Source organism: Battus philenor, unplaced genomic scaffold, assembly GCF_028537555.1.
Source record: "Battus philenor isolate CCGP_79_NKW_IND1 unplaced genomic scaffold, ilBatPhil1.0.hap1 SCAF_20, whole genome shotgun sequence".
Taxonomy (NCBI): domain Eukaryota; kingdom Metazoa; phylum Arthropoda; class Insecta; order Lepidoptera; family Papilionidae; genus Battus; species Battus philenor.
In genome coordinates, this window is record NW_027181683.1 from 5,904,021 (window position 1) to 5,925,120 (window position 21,100).

The following is a 21,100-nucleotide window of genomic DNA, read 5'->3' on the forward strand; positions in this document are numbered from 1 at the left end:
AAAGATAAATGACGGAGGCCTATATCCCGCAGTGGACGTCCTATGTCTCAAATAATGGTTATGAAATTAACGCCTCACAAATTAAAAAATCATACACAAACTTAAGTCTTTCTTCGTAATAAGTCTAATGACGAATTTAAACACATATACCCATTACTCCTATTTCCACTCCAAAGCCTTGTGTTCTTTCACTTATGCTCATTGTTATTACTAAAGTACTAAAAAGATTTTTTTTATTCAATGTCAACTCTTATAGCATGAATACAAACCTTAGTCGTTTTAATAGAGTTATCATAGTAGTATGTTATGTGAGAGTTTGTGAAAGATAACATTGTAATGTCAAAAATATTGTAACTCTCTTTCTCTTAAGAATATGAAATGGAAAAAATGTAGCGATCCTATTAAAGAGAAATTTACTGGTTTCCCAGAGGTAACTATTCTATTTTAATTCTCTTTTGAGTTCTATCAAAACATGTTTAGCAACTAAAGCTAAACCTAAATGTGTATTTTTTCGATCTGATGCCCGTTTTGTTGAGTGCACAGGATTGTTTATCTGTCGTTGCATTTACCTACTTTTTCTAAATTTGATATTAAATTTGTTAAGAGCTAAAAGTATTAATACTATTGTTCGCGATCTAAATAAGTTTAGCTACGCTAAAAAATTAGCAAGATTATTAGTTATTCTATATTTTGTCGTCATATCCAATGATCGCTCGCGTTGGATTTGATTTCAACAAAACTCTGGGTTTTCCGCACTTATTATTTAAAGGCAAAGTAATTTGTCCAAGCACAAAAAACATAAGTTACCTCTCATCCACTGCAGCCTGTTAGATTTAGGTGGTTAGCGAAGGCGCACAAAACATTTTTTTTCTTCAAAAGCATCATATATTTACAAACAAATTAACTTATTAAAGAGAATCATAGTGGGTAAGATTAAAAGAAGACATGACCAAAAATAATTCTAGCTGTGAAATATAATTGATACCGACAGAAATTACATTTGGAAATCAACTCCGAAATGTTGTAAAGTTAGTTACAGAGAAAGGTTTGGAAAATAGTTAAATTTTCGGACATACTTCTAGAGAGTAGAAACAACATGAAAATTTTGTAATAATAAACAGTAGAACTCCGAAATTAATTTATTGCATAAACTTTATTACGATACATAACTCACTTCATTTCCCTAATTTAAGTTGTGTATTAAAGAGAGAAAAATGTAGTGATAAACTTTAAAAATATTAATCTTTATGTTGTGTGTTAGTCTGTGATAGTTCCTCCTGTAGGTATTTGTTCTTTTTTAGCTTGATTTTCGTCTTCATATTCAATGCATCTGTAAAATGATGAATATAAATATTACACGTATTATCTACTCTTATAAATGAATATGTTTTTTTTACTTCGATTAATTATCTTACTAAAATATATTCCACTTTTTAAGTAAATATTTTTTTTATCGCGGCATGACTACGCAAAATTACTTTTATAAAACATAATAGATTCTTACAATTTAAAGACAATCTGCTTTTAAAATACTGTTAAAGGTATTACAAAAGTTACTTTCCGTCGTGGGGATCTATTATCATAGTATAATTAACACAACGACCCCAAAATCTACACAAAAGCCGATATACACGGTAAATAACAATTGTAACACCCAAAATTTGGACTAATTAAATCAAAATCTACATTTAAAGAAAAATAATACGCTGTCAATAGTAATATCAAGGATTATAAATAATTTTTGTTCATTATTTAATCACAGAGGTTTTCCAATATTTGGTTTCTACGACAATTTATCTCGTTACTATAGATATTATAGATACAAATACTTCAAAAAAGACAAAAAGTACAGGACAAATAATTAGACGCTTAATAAATACTCTTTGCACGTGCCACCTTTTGCTTATTTCTGACTAAGTCTTTTTGATAAATTGGGCTGAGGTAAATAACATCGTAGCCCCATGCCATTTTTCTTCTTTTCAGTCGATAGTCTCCCACTGCAAGACATAGGTCTCTCCCAAACATCGCCACGATGATCGGTCTTGCATCACGTCTATATGGAGTTAATTATAGAGCCAGTCTTGAGGGACTTACTTCTCCAGAGGCGGACACAAAAAGTGTCTAATATTCCGCGGCATAAACAGGTCTGCTTGTACTCTTGAAACATCCAGAGCGTACTCCTCTACCTCCCGTATAATGCTCTCCTCCACTGATGGACCAATCCCGGGTACAGCATAAACGATTGCTATCTGAAAAACGTGTAACATAGTTTTCGTATCAAACATGTATCATTGTGGGCTTACAAAATGTGGTAACTACCTGGAACATGAATTGATGCCAAATCTTACAGAAGAAATAAAAAATAAAAATCATTAGCAAATGTACAATTTAAAAGGTACTGTAAAAAGTGAAAAAGGAATCAAATTAGGCAATTTTAACATATCAAACTTGACATCGTTCCTTATTGTATTAATTACGTTGTATTTGTCACTGACAAAAGATCTTCGTTTCTAGAAATAATTTTGTTCTGTCGAGTTAGAGAGCAGAAAGCGGGGATTCTGTAAACTTTATATATTACAAATAAAAAGCTTCATAAAGTTTAAGAAAGTAACAACTACAAACTGACATAGAAGAAGGTTACAACCAATACCTTGGGTAGTGGTTCCTCTTCCTCTTCAACTTCTTCTTCCTCCGGTACAATCACATCCATGTTCTCATCCAAGAAATCATCGAGGATGTTACGAACCATTGCTACCTCTTCTGGTTTGGCCTGAAAATTCGTCATAATTGAAAAAGTTTATTTCAGTGAAGTATATTATATTGAAAAAATTAAATTAAAAAGAGTTTTGTAACGAAAACTCCACTTAAATAGATTTTTAAACCCACGCTTATCTATAAATCCTGTTTATAATTGATGTCTGGGACCTAAAAATTCTGAAGTGGATACCACGGATCGGCAATAATCTTACCTTTTTTTTCTTTAAAGATGGGTCAGGCAGTATTGCTATCTGCTCATTCACATAATCCATAATCTCCTGTTCAACATAATGTACGATAAATTCACCGCTAGTCGTCGACATCTGTCTCCCAGCCACCATTCCTATTCCAAAGAAAAGGTAGTTAGTTACAAATATATCATACATGTAAGCATTAACGTTTTTTCTGTTGTTAACTTCGTACCTAAATAAATATGGTCCTATTATGTTACTGTAACTACGTCTAAAAATGTAAAGTACAGTGATTTAAATAGAAAAACATTAGATAACGATTAAATGAAGATGTGATGTCTAACTACAAAATTCAAAACAGAATAATTTCGTTCCGTAATATTTATTATGTTGTAAGAATCTCAAACCTAAATCATAGCTTGTAGTTTTGAATTTATCAACCAGTTCGGCGATTTCATCAAAGGTTTTTTGCAAATCTTCACGACGCTCCTCGCGCGAATTATAACACTTACATGAAAAAGATTTTTTTTAATAAAGATTAAATTAAAGGTAAATAGCACAATGGTTAATATCATTACAGAGTGAATAAACTATAACATAGAAGACACAAAAGCATCGACAAATCAAAAAAGGACTAAAGATTTTATTTATTATCGAGCTCAAATTACTTCAGCTACAAATTCTTCAATGTTTTCCGGCACCTCCCTTTGCTCTTCTGCTTCCTGCTCGACTATTTCAGTATTGCTTTTAATTTCAGATGCTTCTTCTTCCTCCACTATAACTTCAGACTTTGGTTCGCCTAAATTTTTATTAAATATTTTTAGAGCTTGATATTTTTTTTTCAATTAATAGACAAATTCACTATTACTATTACAAAAATAAACTACAACAATTAACCAAGCCCAATATATTTGGTACATGTTTCATTCAGAGCAGTGATAGCCAAGCGATAGAGACCTGAGGCTTGCGATCGTTAACCACGGGTTCGATTCCCGGGATACAATTTTATAAAATTTACACTTTGTGCATTAATTATTTAGGATTTTCACTGCTCAAAAAGAAGTTTCCAGAATATCGGTAGAAGCGTCCTCTGCGTGCCATAATACTACACTTCGACCGCTAACTCGCCTGCCTAGGGTGGCAATTAGGGTAAATTCCTCCATAGAAATCTTTGTGGAAAGCACATGCCTTGCAGTGTGAGTCTACGGGCTTAAACGTAAAAAGTACGTTTAGTTCCCCGAAGGCTAACTTTAGCACGTGAATTAAATTGTAAAAGTGGTAACGAACAAGAAAATATCTACAATGGAATATATGTTAGATTTTTAATTAGTAAAAAAATTAAGAAAAATCAAAGGAATATACGTCATAGAATGACTGAAACATAATACTGTTTATTACGGGAATTTTAAATTATATATACCTAATAGTGCCTTTCCACTTTGTTATGCTTGACGTTATGTAACGAACATAATTTTAATTAATGAAGACCGTACATCAACATGTAATTTTTTATAAGATTTCTTAGATCAATGTAAGACGGCGAAAAGTTGTGATTCACTTCTATGTCTACTTCACTAATATTTATTAAAAAAAAAAGATAAAGAGGATTAAAATGCCGTAACCGTAAATCTCGTATGGTATGACAGCATCGTTCTCGTCAAAAACAACTATAACAACTTCATCTTTCTGTTTCATTGCTTTCTTTTCCGCAGCTTTTTGTTCCTCTGTTTACAACAAATTTATTGATTATATTTTATACTATTAGTGGAATTAATATGTTTAAGTGATTTTTAAAACCAATGCTCTATTCATTATTAAAAATTGCTATTTCCAGCATTTGTTTACTTAAATTCACACAAAAATAAGTTTCTCAAAAAATTGTTTAGAAGTTATTTTTATTATTACTTTATACTTGAAATATTCTACACAAATGTAGGGCGTTAAACTAACAGGAAGTAATATCACTGGACAAAAACAGTGCCAGGACAAGATATTTCGTTGTGTACTTCAAACGGAAATAATTTTAAATATATCCTCTTAAACTATTCCCTAGGATTTGTAAATCAGGTGAGAGCAAGTGAGTAGTGATGTTTTAACGCCGAGCTGCAAAATACCCATATCTATATTGTCTTTTGAGCAATTAGAATACTAACATTATTCAAGTTCGCACCCAAAAAATTGATTAATACCTCAAACAATATCGAAATATGTTAATTTTACATGAAATTCGTGCGCTGAACTTCTGCTATTAAAAAAATCAAAAGGAACTATATTCATTTTGGTTATAAATTAATTACAGCAAAAACACACACCTTGCTTCGCTAACTCTTCGGGGCTCATTTTCGAAGCACTTATCTCTCTTAGCTTTTGCTGTAACAGAAAAATTTCATGGTTAATTGTTTTTACTATGCTAAATTACAAATGAGTTCTTATTACTTTTCTATACTAAGACAACTCACAAACAACCAGATAACTTAGACAAACTACCGGATATACGGACAGTAAACGGTGAAAAAACACAACCTACCCCATTGATCCAGTCAAGTCAATAACAGGATTTACTATTACTACTGTCCTGATGTAAACACTGGATAGTATGGCATGGAAAAAGCTTGTCATCTATTTTGTTACCTTCATTAGTGAAGTAACGATTGAGCAGAAGATTTAATACAAAAAACCAATTGTGTTAAAGGAATAAATTACGACAGTTGCTGTACCTTAGACACAGTTAAATATACTGTTTAAAAGATCTAAATATTATTGATTGCGATACATTATTACATTTTAAATTTAATTTAGCGGTACTCATAGCTTGGTGGAAATAGATGGTAATATTTAAATATTTTCCATTAATAAATTAATATAATTTATAGTATAATTATAATCGATTTTACTTTACAATCCCATTAACCTATTGACTGAAAGTAAGATACAACAGTCCTCTGTTATGCGATCGCAAATTCCACGTTTGACTTCAGACAGAAAACAAACACATTTGATGTCAATTTATAACATTTTGCCGCTAATAAAATAAGAAACCCGCACGTTAAATGATGTACGCAACAACTCATCAACATTGGGCCTATTTATAAAGTCAACGGGGCGTAATCTAAGACCAATTTGCTATTAAAAGGTTCCAACATTAAAAAGAGCTAATTATAAGCATTACAATTCGCCTTACAAATCCAAATCATACTAAAAATAAATAATAAACATATATATAATAGTATCTCGTATATAGAAATAATATAATTTTCTTAATAAACGATTAGCATATTCCTACCTTGTAAAAATTGTAACCAAACAACAACAATAATTATTTTGTAAGATATTTCTCTTACACACGACAGTAATATTTTCACTTGTACATGTATTAAAAAATAGTTAATAAAATTGCTAATTGATACAACTAATTCAAAATAAAAAAATGTAATCACATAAATAATGTATACCTAAACGTTTAATAAAATAAGCTAATCTATAACATAAGCTATTGCTAACTAATTAAAATTTACTTAATAATTATCTCAGCCAACATATGAAACCATATTTCAAATATTATAAGATCAAAAACATTAATACACAAAAAAGTTTAAAGTGAGGTTATATTAATAATTCAAACTAACATCGACTTCTTCGTCGGGTTCAGCTCTTTCTGAAAATTATTATTATTTTCAAATTTTAATACTCTGTAACGGATGCATCATTATTTTTTTAAACTATTGTTATTAAAAAAATGTATTATAAGTATGCACTATACTACATACACCATGAAGGAGACAGGAGAATATTGTACCACAAAGATAAACACAGCGTTTCTTTTTTACCTTCAGAATTGCTCGCAGATCCCTAACTTTTTACAACTAGCACATGCCATTGTCGGTCAAGAAAGACAGACGATTTCTCTTAAGTTTATCGGAGGACGTTAGATATAGGTTCCTTCTAATCGGTCTTATCAAAAAGCTATAAACGACACCTATGTGCAGTAGCGGACATTTTACAGCAAAATGGCGATAGTTATAAGCTATATATGAAATGTACCCGTTATTCAACCAAATAGACTTTTTGGCTAAAAGTGTCGCTTTTGATAGATTTTTCTTCAAAACTCATATGAAATTTAGTACACGAAAGTAGCTGATAATAAACTTAAATACAAAGATAAAGTCTGCAGAAAATTTCTTATATAAACTACATTTTATACATTTGGACTACAACTGGATTGGATTTTCTTATTGTTAGTAATTACTTCAATGTTACAGGTGTTAAGTAGGGGATTTGTAGTTTTACGTAAAGACGGAGTATACCCTTACTGGGCTTCTCAGCAACAGCTAAAATAATATAAATACGAGAAGCAACCTTTCCTTTCCCTCAAATAATTTTCTCGGTCAATCTGTCCCGCTCTCTCCACCGACGGAGACCGTTCTAGTTTTCCGATTACAGGCAAGTTAAGCTTCATGCTGATCCTAGCGGATCGAGGTACCTTGTCATCAATAATGCTTATTTTCTTCAAATCATTGTCATGCCAGAAGTCATCCGGTGACTCCTACATAGATTAGACAGAATAAGTTACTGTGTTTAGCCGTTATTTTTACTTATGCTATGGCTAGTTAAATAGTTGCAAAACGGTTTTAAGATATTAAGCTAAAAATATTTTATCCCTAACTCTAAGATGATTTTTAATTCCCATTATGCATTTTTATATTAATTATGTAATGGATTCAGGCGTTATTTTGCGGAAGTCCATCTTAAATAAGAAAAGGACCGATTAGTGCCAAACACAGAGTGGCACTAATCGGTGTAACATTACCCCTGAAGATGCCCCGTGGAGGGGTGAAACACGTGTTGAGTGATTTAACGGTGGTAGTCGTGTAATTCGCATTGTTTGCCGCATGTGCATTTATCAGCGGGCTGATGGGCAGTGCACTTTATTGCACGACTACTACTGCATTGGCGGAAGTAGCTACATATTGGTCCTTTTCTTACTTAATATTAATTCCATAAATGTAATGCTTTGTAAACTAAACAAAAAATTTACCAAGAATTAAATACTTACCTCTTCGATAGTTGTATCTTCAGTTTTAAGTTCGCTAGCTTCGCTTTGCGCCTCTGGCTGGGGAGTGAAACCTACAAAAAAAATTACTAAGGTAATCATTGAAAACCAGCGTTTTCAAATGTGTTTTGTTTCTCTTCAAAACATTATACTGGTTCCCCTTTTATACCAACCATTTGTTTTTGTAACTCTACGCATCGAAGGTTTACATTGGGACTGTAATGAATAAACTGTTTTACTTTCTATATAACTCCCTAAATCTTTACAATGGCTCGTTATTTCAACTTTTAATCTCTGTTAATTAAGGTCTGTAACTATTATAACAATGGAACCGAATATTTGTTAAACAAGCTTTTATATGATTAACTCAGATTCTTAAACTCTACAGTTGAAAAAAAATAACGTCCTTGGCCCCGGTGCATTGTTCAAAGCTCCTGGGCTTCTATCTTGATTCAAAACAAATTAGCCTCTTTTATACAATGTACATATGAATTATTTAATAGAAGGATTAATAGAAGGAATTTTTTAATGCAGTCTTTTTTAAAAACTGCCGATTCTTAAACCCCGTGGTCCCACCACCCATCCCGGAGATCACTCAGAGGTTCCTCACATATAAAAATTTAAAGGCTCAACTAAATTCCACTCACTAATATGGAAAATGTGACAATCCAACATCGCGAATTATTAACAGTGGCGTCAGGACGATTATAAGTACTACTTTTTGAAGAAAATAATTTGTTGTTGCATATAAACCATTTACAGAATGTAAAATAATTTCATTGATCTTTGAAGACGTTGCTAACTAAATATATTTCTATAAATCTAATTATATTTCTTTTTTCCGACAAATACTTATCTAGTAATGTAACAAATTAGATATAACTTGATTTTAACCTTGTGTAAATGAAGAACTTGAATTAAATTAAAACAATTAACTTGCTAAAGACCACCGAACACAGTGATTTGCAGATATTGAGTTTATAAATTCCAATTTTTTTTTAATATTAAATGGCTAATGTCTAATGATATTAAAAGAAAAAAGAAGAATATTTATCATCCATTTGATGTAGTTCGCCTAACCTTCTCTAAATCCATTTATGTATTTTACATCCTTCGAAGCATCCATACGGGCCAGAAGCTTGTACATCAAAAGAAAATGTTCTACGGGGATCGCTGCTGAACCTCCGTCCGGTTCCTTGGTCAGAGTTTCACACAGGAGGATCATGGTGTGAGTTAAAGTCTGCGAATAAAATTATCGAGTATTTAATTTAATTGAATAATCTTCATTGTACACGTACGATCAAAAAAAACACTGAGTCATAATAACTTTAAAATATACAACGGGCTGTCTTATGATTCTTTACAAATTCTTACAGACACCTAAACTATAGACATAGAAGGCCAAACTGCAGATTACCGTGTACCTTGTTCATATATAATATACTCAAAAAGACAAATTTACACATAATTATATATCCAAATGTGCTTATTCATATATAATTACAAAAAATATATTAAAATACTTTATTATAAACAAAACATCCACGATAATAAATAATATTACTTTATAATTTTACCTAACATATAAAATATATAAAACCAGACACAGTAAAGCAAACATGTATCATGTCAACGATCCCATATATATGTTGTTTGTTATATATGTATTTCTTCCTGCTTCTTCTCTACAGCTATAACACCACGCGAAGTAGAGTCATCATCTCATGGTATTTGCTAGAGCTGGTGCTAATCTTTGGTACTACTCTTTATTAAATTGAAAAGATTTTTTACCTTAGTCAACAATCCTCCAGCTACTGCCATAAAATGTAAAAATGGTACGTTATCTTCCCTCTGATACACTTCGCAGAGGCAGAGAATTCTTCTCAGTTCTTCATAGTCCAAACAAAAGCCTCGCCATGCAGCTTTAAGAGCCGGCAGTGGAACTTCTTTCATAGATGATAACTATAGTGGAGATTGATTAATATTTTTAGATTTTTCGGCTTATAATGTTAGTGTTGCGATATAGTGCTATTAAAGTATAATATAACAAATAAGAGAATATTTCTCAAGTTTCAGTCATATAAAAATAACGCTAAACGATGAGCGACAGATGAAATTTATACAGAACCTAGTGTCCAAAGATAGTTACAACGAATTGTTATTTTGCCAATGTACAACAGGTTGAAAAACCTATTTACCAAAAAAATGCACGCTGCTTAGATTAGTACAAATTTGTTTCTTGTAACTTTTACCACAACTTCGCGAAATACTACACTCAGGCAAAAAATCTAAAAAAAAATAACCTTTATGCTTCTAGATGTCATATCAAGGATAAAGTGACATAAAACACGCATCGATACGTAAGTTAGAAAATTTATCTAAGTATAACAATGTAACTAAATCAAAAAACTTTTTAAAAATAATAACATTTAAGACAAATTGTTAGGAAATCGGTGATTAGCTATTAGTTTAAAAAACTATGTACAAATACGCATGTCTGTTAAAAACTCATTCAAATAATACAAATCCTTTGTGTTTACTTATTATTATTCAAGGCCCTTTTTCATCATCATTTTTAAGAATAAATGGTTATGAACTTGTAATTAAAAAATAGCATGTTTATAGCCAGATCTGTCTGCGCTTTCTATAGGCAAACATATTTTAACATGTACTGTGTTGCATGAAACTGATATGAACGTTTAAAATGTTTTGTTGTTGCGTGCCTAATGAAAATAAAATAAAACCATCATCATATCTGCACAAGTCTTTCCCGAAGATAGCCACGATGATCAGGCTTGCGCTGCCCGCATTCATCGACTTCCTGCGACCTTAATTATGTCACCGGACCACCTAGTGGAGGGTCTACCCACGCCGTGATCACCACTGGAAAACCTTTCGGCTTTCAGTTGCACAATGTGCACTGCCTACTGCCACTTGAGAAGAACAAATAAGACCGCGGTTCTTCTGGACCTCCTCATTTCTAATTTAATCTCACAAAGAAGCTCCAAGCATACCTCTTACCATAGCGTTCTGAATTTTAAGCCTTCTTAGAAAGCACACCGTTAGCGATCACGTCTCGGATCTGAAGGCCATCACCGGCAGCACTAACTGGTCAAAGTCCTTCGTCTTCAGACATTGCTATAATTTTCACGAGATGAAGTTTTTTCGCAACTTCCACGTCCGAGTTGGATACGACGAGTGAAAAATAAATAATAAAGTGCGTTTAATATACCTGTTGAGCTAACACTTTAAGGCATCCTCTAGTCAAACCACCTTCAGTGCTGAAAACCGGATATTCCAACCGCAGCTTCACAGGAGGCGGACGATGTTCAGCAAGCGCTTTGAAGTATTCGTACGACCAGCGCAGTAGATCGTAGGGCTGGGTTTTAATCGCCGCTGTCAAATCATCGATAACATTAATTTAATATTTCGTGCCTCTGGTGCAGAGAAGTGGATGAATTGCATTTCTCTTCTTAAATAATAAGATATATTTATTTATTAACATTATTAACTATAAAGAATCATTTACAATGACCACCTGTATAAGAAGAATGCCTGTTGTGATAAAAACAATAATACGAATTCATGGAAAATGTATTCATCACTAAGGAAGTAGTAATCTTCTATGACAGTAAAAAATACACTAAGATTATAAACTCTCCATGAAAAATAAGTTGTAACATTCTTCTTCTTTGTAGCATACTCCTGTTAGGATTAATCCTGAATAGTCTTTTCATTCGTGCATATGCGACTAAACATACGAACAACACATATACAAAATACGATATTAAAATATTAAATATATAATTATTAATATAAAAAGATGTTAAAATATTTTTCCTGATAGTTGAACTCTGGACCCTTTAAGAGTAGAGTGAACAGGTTTCTTTTGTATGGGCGTGTACCACCTTCGTCTTCATCTACACACATCAGGTGAGATGGAAGACAAACACTTATTCCATTACAATTATTTAAAAAAATGTTTATATTGAACTAACATAGCAAAAAACTTCATGATATCATACCATAATATATGTATGCATTAAAGTCTAAATATGCCTATTTAAAACATGTCATGCGTTTCTAAAGCAGAATTTGTATTTCTATTTCTCGTACCTCATAATTGACATATATTTTGAGGCTAAACAATTATATAGTTTGGTAAGACAACGAAGAGTTTAAAAAATCTCAAAAGATGCAGGTCACGTGACTTTAGTTTTAGTTACGTACAGGTTTAAATGTTATAAAAACTAAAAATTTTCCTTAAATTATAAAATAAAATGTAAATAAAACAACTTATCTTTTGTTCCAAGGTTAATGATTGCAAACATTTGAAAACTAGTATGATAAAACGAACACTCACCTTTACAGTAGCGCTTTAGAATGTATGGATATTTCGGTGGTATGACAATCTGCTGGGAGCAGTACATTTGCTCAATTAACTCCGGCATCTTGAAGTTTTTTTGAAACTTTCTAGAAGAGATGAGTACTATTGTATCTTTCTAATACGAAGACGTGACGAGATCACATTAGACTCAGGATACTTGTAATACTGCTGCCCTTGTTGTTGGCTGGGTTGTATTATGCCTTCATACAATTTATCATCACAAAATTATTATTAAAAATTATATACATTTTAACCAAAACCGCTTTAGATATGCCCACGCTGCCGTGCTTTGTAAAGACGTGGTTTGCTATTCTAATAAGAAGTTTGTTAGACGAACTGGATTTATGAAAATTATAATTAGCTTCATATGAACTTCTTATCATAAATTCATGTCGGTACGACTAATCTCAAATAGTCTTTAGTTGAAAATTGAGCAATAAGAAAGATTGAGAATATTTTATAGACTTACATTTCTTAACATAGATAAAGATATAAGTTAATAGTTGCGTATTAGTTTTAATTAACATATATAAAAACCTAATAATTATGTTACGTAATCAACTTTTGCATGCTATAGTACAATTGCTAAGTACTTACATAAATGTATTTTCACTTATATAAATAATATATCTGTTATTTCATAACACGGATATTTAATCTTTCTTATGGATTATAGGTACGTGGTAGTTACTTAATATGAATACTAAAATTATTACCAAAAATTAACTTACTTCAATATAATCGTCAGCTCAAAAAAAAGTTTGTCAATCAGTTGCTATGGCAACCACATAGCGTGTTCTGTAGTAAACAATGTCTATGGCATATTATTGTCTTTGGAGTAAAGTTAAAAATTAACATAAATGTTTTAATAGTCCAGTTTTGGCAATGAAATTGACGGCGGGGGAGATAAGTACAGTCAGTGCCGGATTTAGGTACGGGCCCCACGTGTCCAGGCCCTTGGTGGCAAATTTTGAAGGCCGGTGTCTCACCTCGGGTCCCATTAGCAAGGTCAAAGTCACTGCAGAGGCCATAGAGACGGCTATGGTCGTATTTTATTGGTTTCCAATCAGGTATGTGAAGATACGTATACAAACGAAAGTAACCAAAATAGCCCAGTAGATTGGCAATTTGAAGTGGCAGTAGATAGGTTTTATAGCACGCAGAATAAGATGCGTAAGACATCTATCCGCAAGGTGGACAGATGATCTTGTTAAGGTCCGAAAAACACACAGGACTTCCGTTCGGTTTTAATAAAAATCTAAGAGGAAAGCTTATGTCGATGTCCTACGCTTGCAACGATGAAGGTGATACTCTATACTCCATACGAATAATTTTACCACTAATTGTTACATACCACACGGATCACTAAAAAGCTAGTATCCTATGAAGCTAGCAACGTCATGTTACTGTGGCGGCATTAATTGACGCTGTTATCGCAGAAAAGGAAAAATACATATGTCAATGACACAGCGGTCAGAAGGCTTCAGAAACTACAGCTGGCATGTGGTGACGTTTGATTTCAGATGAGATCTATGATAGACAATTCTAATACTATTATAAGATCTGACTATTCGGAGCCAACAGTAAACATTTATAGAGAAAAGATAAAATTTTGTGTTTTTACAGATGTTCCATTAAGTCAACTTGAAATCCGATTTAGGTCCTATTAAATTAATCCTATAAAACAATAAATTATTATTAAAATGCTATATTCTTTGATTTTTGGATTTACGTTATTTGAAGTTGATCGAACATCGTGGTTATTTAAAAAAACAAATTATGCGACTTGCATCTTCTCCTGAAACCTTAATTATCATTTATTTTCCTTTTTATTGAGAGTAACCTATCAATAAAGGAAAGACAAACAAATATTTTGAAAAAAAATTGAACTCTTTTTTTAACGGTTTAAAAATAATGTTATATTCATAACATCTTTCTTGTTAGTTAGATTATTTTAGAATTGGTCCACTACCTTCCTTATCGCCACATTTCTGCGTGACGTTGATTTATAAGACACATCTGTGTATAAAAAAGCCATCCTAAAATAATAAATACAGCTCTCAAAATATGCAACCAGCGGCGGGAAATGGGCAAGAAAATTTTTGAAGTTGATAATACGTATGGGTCGAACAGTACTTCCTTCCAGATGGATCGACAACCTCAAAACGTTCGATGGATGACTACAGAACGGAGCGGGATCAACGAGTAAAAAGGCCTATATTCACCATATAATATATGTTGTATGACTATTTTCAAAATAAAAATGAACTATGTTCATAAGAGAGTTACATTCCGTAAAAAGCAAAAAAAAATTAAATAGCCAAATTAATTGTAGTGAAGTCACTTATAAAAGCTGATACTTAATATTCACTTATTCCTTTAATTATTTAGTTAATCTCAAATTTTAAACTTAATATCAATTATTTAAGCGGCATGCGGCAATTATAAGAAATGAAATATCAACCAACAACGATGATATAATGGTCTGTGTCTGACAAAGTACAAATGTACTTGTAATCAACATAAAAATTCTTCTATTCGGAAGGAATTTTGAAAGCCATTAAAAGTTTCATGGTTAGTTTGATGTGAAAAAATCATATCGCTAATCTAAAATTTGATTACATTCCCGCTGTTTCTGTTTAGTTATACAGCCATCTATCGAGGTAATGTTGAACTACGTTGATAATGTAGATCACGTGGTAAGACCTGTTCACATGAAAAAAAACAAAAACCTGTTTAGTCGAGGTGACGTTTCGCCACTGTTTTTATGCCGTGGGAGTTTGAAGAAGAATTCATACAACGCCGCGGATTAATTACAAAAATATTTAAGTCAAATAAGATTTTATAAGTGTTTATGTTACTGTTACATTTGTAACGGAACTTTAATGAGGTTTAGGTATAAAGTGGATAATTGACATTTGAAACTGGACAGTTCAACGGGTTGAATGAATCCAGTGTGATTTGATAGTTCAGCGATTGTATCACACCGGATTGAATACAAACACGGAAAAAATGTGTAAGCGGTGATATTGAATATTGTTACTTTAAAGTGATGTTGTTAATTATGTATCAGTGCAAATGTGACTCGTTGCACGGGATTAGTGACACAAAATAGTGCAAAAGAAATGGGTGACAGATTGAAACACCCATTTAAAGTGAAAATAAAAACATTGGAAGTTTTATGAAAATGGATATAATTACGGACTTTTCTGTTTTGAGTAAGTTAAACTTTTTATACAAAGTTTGCGCATGCGCTACTGAAACCTAACTGTTAAATTAGATGTGTTAAAATACGTAGTTAAGGATGATTTTAGTAATAAATGAATTTATTAATATAACCTGCCCAATCATATCTAAGAAAAAACCCGTTTAGGTAAACATAAATATATTCAACTCTAGTTGGTATGATGGGTCTTTTATATCATACTAAAGACGAAAAAGGCTAGCTAAAGGTCTACTTTCTAGAAAAAAGGATTAATAAGCAATTAATAAATAATTCCAAAAGGGAATATATATCGTTGGCGTTTAGTATCTGGACTTACTAAGACGTGACCACGTAGATTGATTATTTAAAGATCTTTTCACCGTTGTAATATAATTCAATATTATTGTTAAATGAGTCCTTTCAGATCATTATATTAATAGATAGTACCCATCCGAATGGGCTGGAAATTAAAAAAAATAAAACACCATATACATAAAAACAACTACGCAACAACGCGATTTACCGGCTAGAAAACCTGAATGCTGTCCCACTAGACCAGAAATCGTTTCTTCGCATAACATTTTCATAAACCGGTATTAAAGTTTAGTTTTTTTTATAGTTCTAATTTATTAAGAAAACTTATAGTTCATCAGATATAGGTTTTATAAATTGTACAATATTATTGCCGCATGAAAAACTTGGTGTAAGGCTAGGTTTTGAAATTTATGTATAGTATCTTATTATAAAATTCGAGCGTATTACTCACGTATTTAAACGTGGCACGTAAATTTACATAGGGTTATTAATCGCTAAAAAAATGTTTAAAAATTTTAAATGAATCGTGAAAATAAGGAACAAAATTTCTTCTCGACATACGTGATTTGACCCCGAAACCTTTCATTAAATAAGCAAGGGCGTTACTAAGTGATTGTCAACGCTTGAACACAATATTTATGCAAGTTTAATAATATACCATTAAGTTCTTACATTATTTATCTACAATTTTTTCTTTCTTACATTATTTACTGAACTAATTGTTGCATGAATTTGATGAAAATAAGTTCTAATCTAAATATATATATAAATTGTACAATGCATTTGTTGGTAGGCGATCTAGTGTTCAAATATGTATTTTACGAATTTATGTGTTTGTAAAACCGTGTTTATCACTTATAAATACAAATTTGCGTTGTTTCTCCGATAAAACGTAAAAAATTAATGAGTTTAAGAGTTTTATATTACTTCATTGATATGCTACATAGACTTTTAAAAAATTGATGTTTACTACAAATTGTTTGTATGTAATATTTAACCACAGAAACGTATATAGTGACGCCATAGAAAATTCCATAATTTTAGTTTATTTATGTCGCAATGTGAACATCATCAAACTGTCAGAATAAAAATATTATTAAGAAATTCATAACTTAGAAAAAACGATTGATCAAAGATTATTTCAAATCAAATTTGGATAACTTGTGTAACCAAATTAAATTTAAAAAAACTGTCGAAACTTGAATTTTTTGATCGCATTTTTTCATGATATAATAATAAATGTGGTCATATATCTGGGACAGAGAGTAGACTACATAGCGCGCGGAACAGATAACCGTAAAGCCCCTAAAAATTTTGGAATAGAGGTCACGGGCCGGCAAGCGCAGCATGCAATGTCATTTGCAACCGCTCCTATTGAAAATCTACGAGAAACGTCTTTGTACAGCTGTGGACATCCGATGGTCGAAATGGTGATTGGTTAGTGGCAATGGACAGGTTACATAGCGCGCATAACAGATAGCTACTCAGTCATTAAGATTCAGGAGTGGGGACTACAGACCTTTAAGCGCAGCATAAGACGTTCACCTATTAGGTGTACAGATAAACTTGGTTAGGCTTTGGAGGAGGTCTATGTCCAGCAGTGAACATTCTACGGCTGAAACAATGATGATAAATAGTTTTACAGCCGTACGTCGAGATAATTTGGTCCACGATAATAGCTGATAAAATTTTATTAATAATTTGTGTATATACAATTTACCACCTCGACGATTGTTACACCATGTCTATGGTCGATTTCATGTTTATCTACAAGATCCGATTACATACTGGGACAATTTTCAACGTACCCGTGACCGGAATACACCCTGGATTTTTTACTTGTGTTTAATTATTTTAAAATTAATTTCATTTAGAAGAGGAACTAGCAAATAACTGGTGGATTGAGCGGTGGCCACTTGAGAATCATGTCAAGGGAAGTGTAAGGCATAACGCCTAATTCCTTACTTGTATACACTGAATGGGATCACAATGGGCAATACGGGCATCGCACAGTTATCCTTGGATAATACACCTATCCGGTTGTCATTATCTACTTGCTGAGGCGTGGACGTCGGATTGATTCAAAATCGTCACATGAATATTAATGGTACAAAAGTATAATTTTAAAATATCCAATAATCTGCATATATTCTTAATTTTATTTAAATATGGTTAAGGACCTTTATTATTATAATTAATTCAATTGTAGTGCAGTGTATAAATACATAAGATAATAGGTATCACGATACACGAATACGTAATGACTCTTAATCATCATGTAATAAATTTAACTTGTACTAAATTTAAAATAAATTACTCGAAAACTTGTAAAAGTCTAATTTTTAATCAATAAAAAAGTTAAGTAATGCATTTCTTTATTTACTTTGTTGAGGACCAGACTGGTAAAATTGTAGCATGTGGCGGGCCGACCTGACGTGTCCCAGGTAGACCTAGAGCTTCGCTACCTTAAAAATGGTTTTGAGGTAAGCGCCTTCATTGCCTGACAGGTTAAAAATAAAATAACGGTCTTAAGGGTAATTATTAAAGTGATCACAAAAAACTATCTAAGTTTGTTATGGGTTCTTTTTAGATTGGGGCACTTTTTAAACACTCGTAGCTTTAAGTTGGATGCCATTATAGTCGACCTCAATTTGATTCAAATTTCTATAAAATCGTTTTTTTTTTGGATTGGAAAAATTACAGAACTATATTTTAAAGAAATAGTAAAGTCATGGTAATATTAAAATAATTGTTTACATTTGAAGTTTTTTAAAAGTTAAACTATGATGTATAGATTTAAGAATTAGAACTCCATTATGTATATTCGAATTTAACAATAAAATAAAAATAAAATCATTGTCGCTAATTTTAAGTTATGGTTATTTTATTTGATCAAATCTTAAAATTTGGTTTTGCCTTCTCAGTTACCCTATAAATAAAATACTGGATGCTTTTCGAGTGCTCCAGGATTTCTTTTCTGCGCTCAAACCATTGAGCGTCCTTCTAGACCTAAGCTTTGCAGTTGCTCTGATTGGTAACAAAGGTCTTGTATCCGCCACGTGAATATTTACGACCAGTAATCTTTAGTCTTTATCTGCTGTAAAGAAGTCTAAGCCCTTCTAAGAAATTTAGCACTCTACTATAAGTTATAGATAACAAAAAAAAAACATTTAATATCAGTAGCTTCATCTTCTGACTGCGCCAAAGCTATTGCGGTTAGATTTTACAAAACCTGGTAATCCTCATACAGTGGTGTACCAAGAACTTTTGCCGCCCGGGGCGGTCTCCAATTTGCCGCCCCTTCTATTATAAGTCAATCAAATAGTGGTTTTTTATAAATTGATACACATAAATATTAAGTTATTTAATCAATATTAATTAATACACAAAGTAAATTTTTTTAGACATATGTGTATGCACTCGTAAACATATTTATATAATATCTACTCTTCTTTCTAGCTTTCATACTAGAAAAATCGTGTATAATGCTCTCAAAATTAAAATTATTTGTAATTTCTTGTTCTATTGGCAATATTGCAAGAGTTTTTGGTCCTAATTGACTCATTGTAGAACGAAGATAATTTAATTTATTATTCAAGAAAGAAAATAAATATGAAATGAATATGTTGCTTTTTACAACTATAAGTAAATTTAAAAAATGCCGCCCCTAGGTAAGTGCCGCCCGGTGCGGACCGCACCCACCGCCCCCCCCTAGGTACGCCACTGTCCTCATACAAAACAACGTTCTCATAAAATACACTGATGTGACCGTTAATAACGCGTTATGTACGAATGATTGACGTTTATATTCTTCTAAAACTGAGTTTAAATAGAATATATTTTAAATAACAACACAGTTGACATATAATACAGACGTGAACGAAATTTATCATGAACTGTACAAGTCACTAAATGTCACTGTACAGAAAAATAACATGGAAAATCCTTGCGTTTTATGAGGTATAAGAAGTAAATTATTACTTTATATGGGAATGACTGTATTGGCTTTTATTTTCGAGTAATTTTTAAAGTCTTAAGTAATGTCTATTATTACTCAGGCTACGCTGACCATGAAGTTCGATAAATTACATAATTACCTATTATAGATTCTACAGAAAATTTCCATCACGATTATATTAATTTCTCGATTAAGTAACTCTTTCATCTGTTTAGTCCACGGTTATTTCTAACACTACACTTATTCGTTCATTGTTATTTAGTATCATGAAAAATAAGGTCGAAAATAACATTTTTATTTCTTTTTTGTGGCCGACTATTGGAGGACCTCATTCCCCTATTTTATTTTGGGGACAAGACTATTATTACCAATGTTATTTTTTAATTTTATATTTTTATTTTCACGCTCTCTCTTTCTCTCTTCACATTTTTTCTCATTCTCAACGCATTTATTTACATTTAATGTACATATCGCCTCCTTCCTTCGGCAAGTTTCTTAGAAATTTTTATTATTTACATTTCCAATAATTATAATTATGCCTATTTTTATTTATTTTCCTTTAAAATATTTCTTTATAAATATTATTATATACAACATAATTTTTTTCCTTTCCTAGTCTTTTTCGAAAATAACTGTGTACGCGACGTAATTTTTCATCATTCCATGAATTCACTGTGCGGGCGTTGGGTCCATCGGGTTGTAAGATGAGCTACAAGATTTAGGAAGATCTCTTTGCAATGCATTACTGTTCACCTTCACCGATTAGACTCTCTCTATCTAATCAAATTTTATATGATTCCACCAATGCTGCTTTAGTCCCCTTTTTGAAATAAGCAAGAGATCTCTCTTGACAGGCCTACATCTTACAGCCTAAATACACAACACCCAATTTTGTTATTACACCACTAATTTATTATACAGTAAGGATTTTTGTAGTATTATTTCAAGTTATTTTTTAAATTAATATACATTATATTAGTAATGAGCAGTGGTAACCTAGCAGTAGAGAATTGCGACTTGCGATCATTGGTCATGGGTTCGATTCCCGAAACACAGTGTTGTATAATTTACACTTTGTGTATTAATTATATATAATTGCCACTGCTCACAAATTAGTTTCCAGACGATGGGCAGTAGCGTCATTTGCGTACCATTATACAATCACCAACCCGCCTGCCAGGCGTTGCGATTACGGTATATATATTTTTATATATCTTTGGACTATACCTTACAGTGG

The 21,100-nt window shown here is 32.0% G+C and overlaps 2 protein-coding genes across 3 annotated transcripts in view; one reads left to right on the forward strand and one right to left on the reverse strand.

The window, feature by feature from the left end:
- Window positions 1-1,243: 1,243 nt before the first annotated feature.
- LOC137922963 (caldesmon-like) lies at window positions 1,244-12,449 on the reverse strand. Its single transcript, XM_068766079.1, has 15 exons — window positions 12,362-12,449; window positions 11,231-11,394; window positions 9,790-9,960; window positions 9,079-9,238; window positions 8,002-8,072; window positions 7,305-7,491; window positions 6,575-6,603; window positions 5,261-5,318; window positions 4,571-4,672; window positions 3,617-3,747; window positions 3,356-3,455; window positions 2,970-3,100; window positions 2,651-2,770; window positions 2,095-2,249; window positions 1,244-1,330 (listed from the first exon to the last, which is right to left on the reverse strand). Exons 1-15 carry the CDS (start codon window positions 12,447-12,449, stop codon window positions 1,258-1,260), a joined length of 1,740 nt encoding a protein of 579 aa, XP_068622180.1. The 3' UTR covers window positions 1,244-1,257.
- Window positions 12,450-15,150: 2,701 nt separating this feature from the next.
- Window positions 15,151-21,100, forward strand: part of LOC137922819 (uncharacterized) — a 62,144-nt gene continuing 56,194 nt past the window's right edge. For both annotated transcript variants that reach the window (XM_068765899.1, XM_068765900.1), the window contains exon 1: window positions 15,151-15,603. In XM_068765899.1, coding sequence (XP_068622000.1) covers window positions 15,567-15,603 — 37 coding nt within the window. In that variant the 5' untranslated portion in view covers window positions 15,151-15,566. The remainder of the gene's footprint in view (window positions 15,604-21,100) is intronic.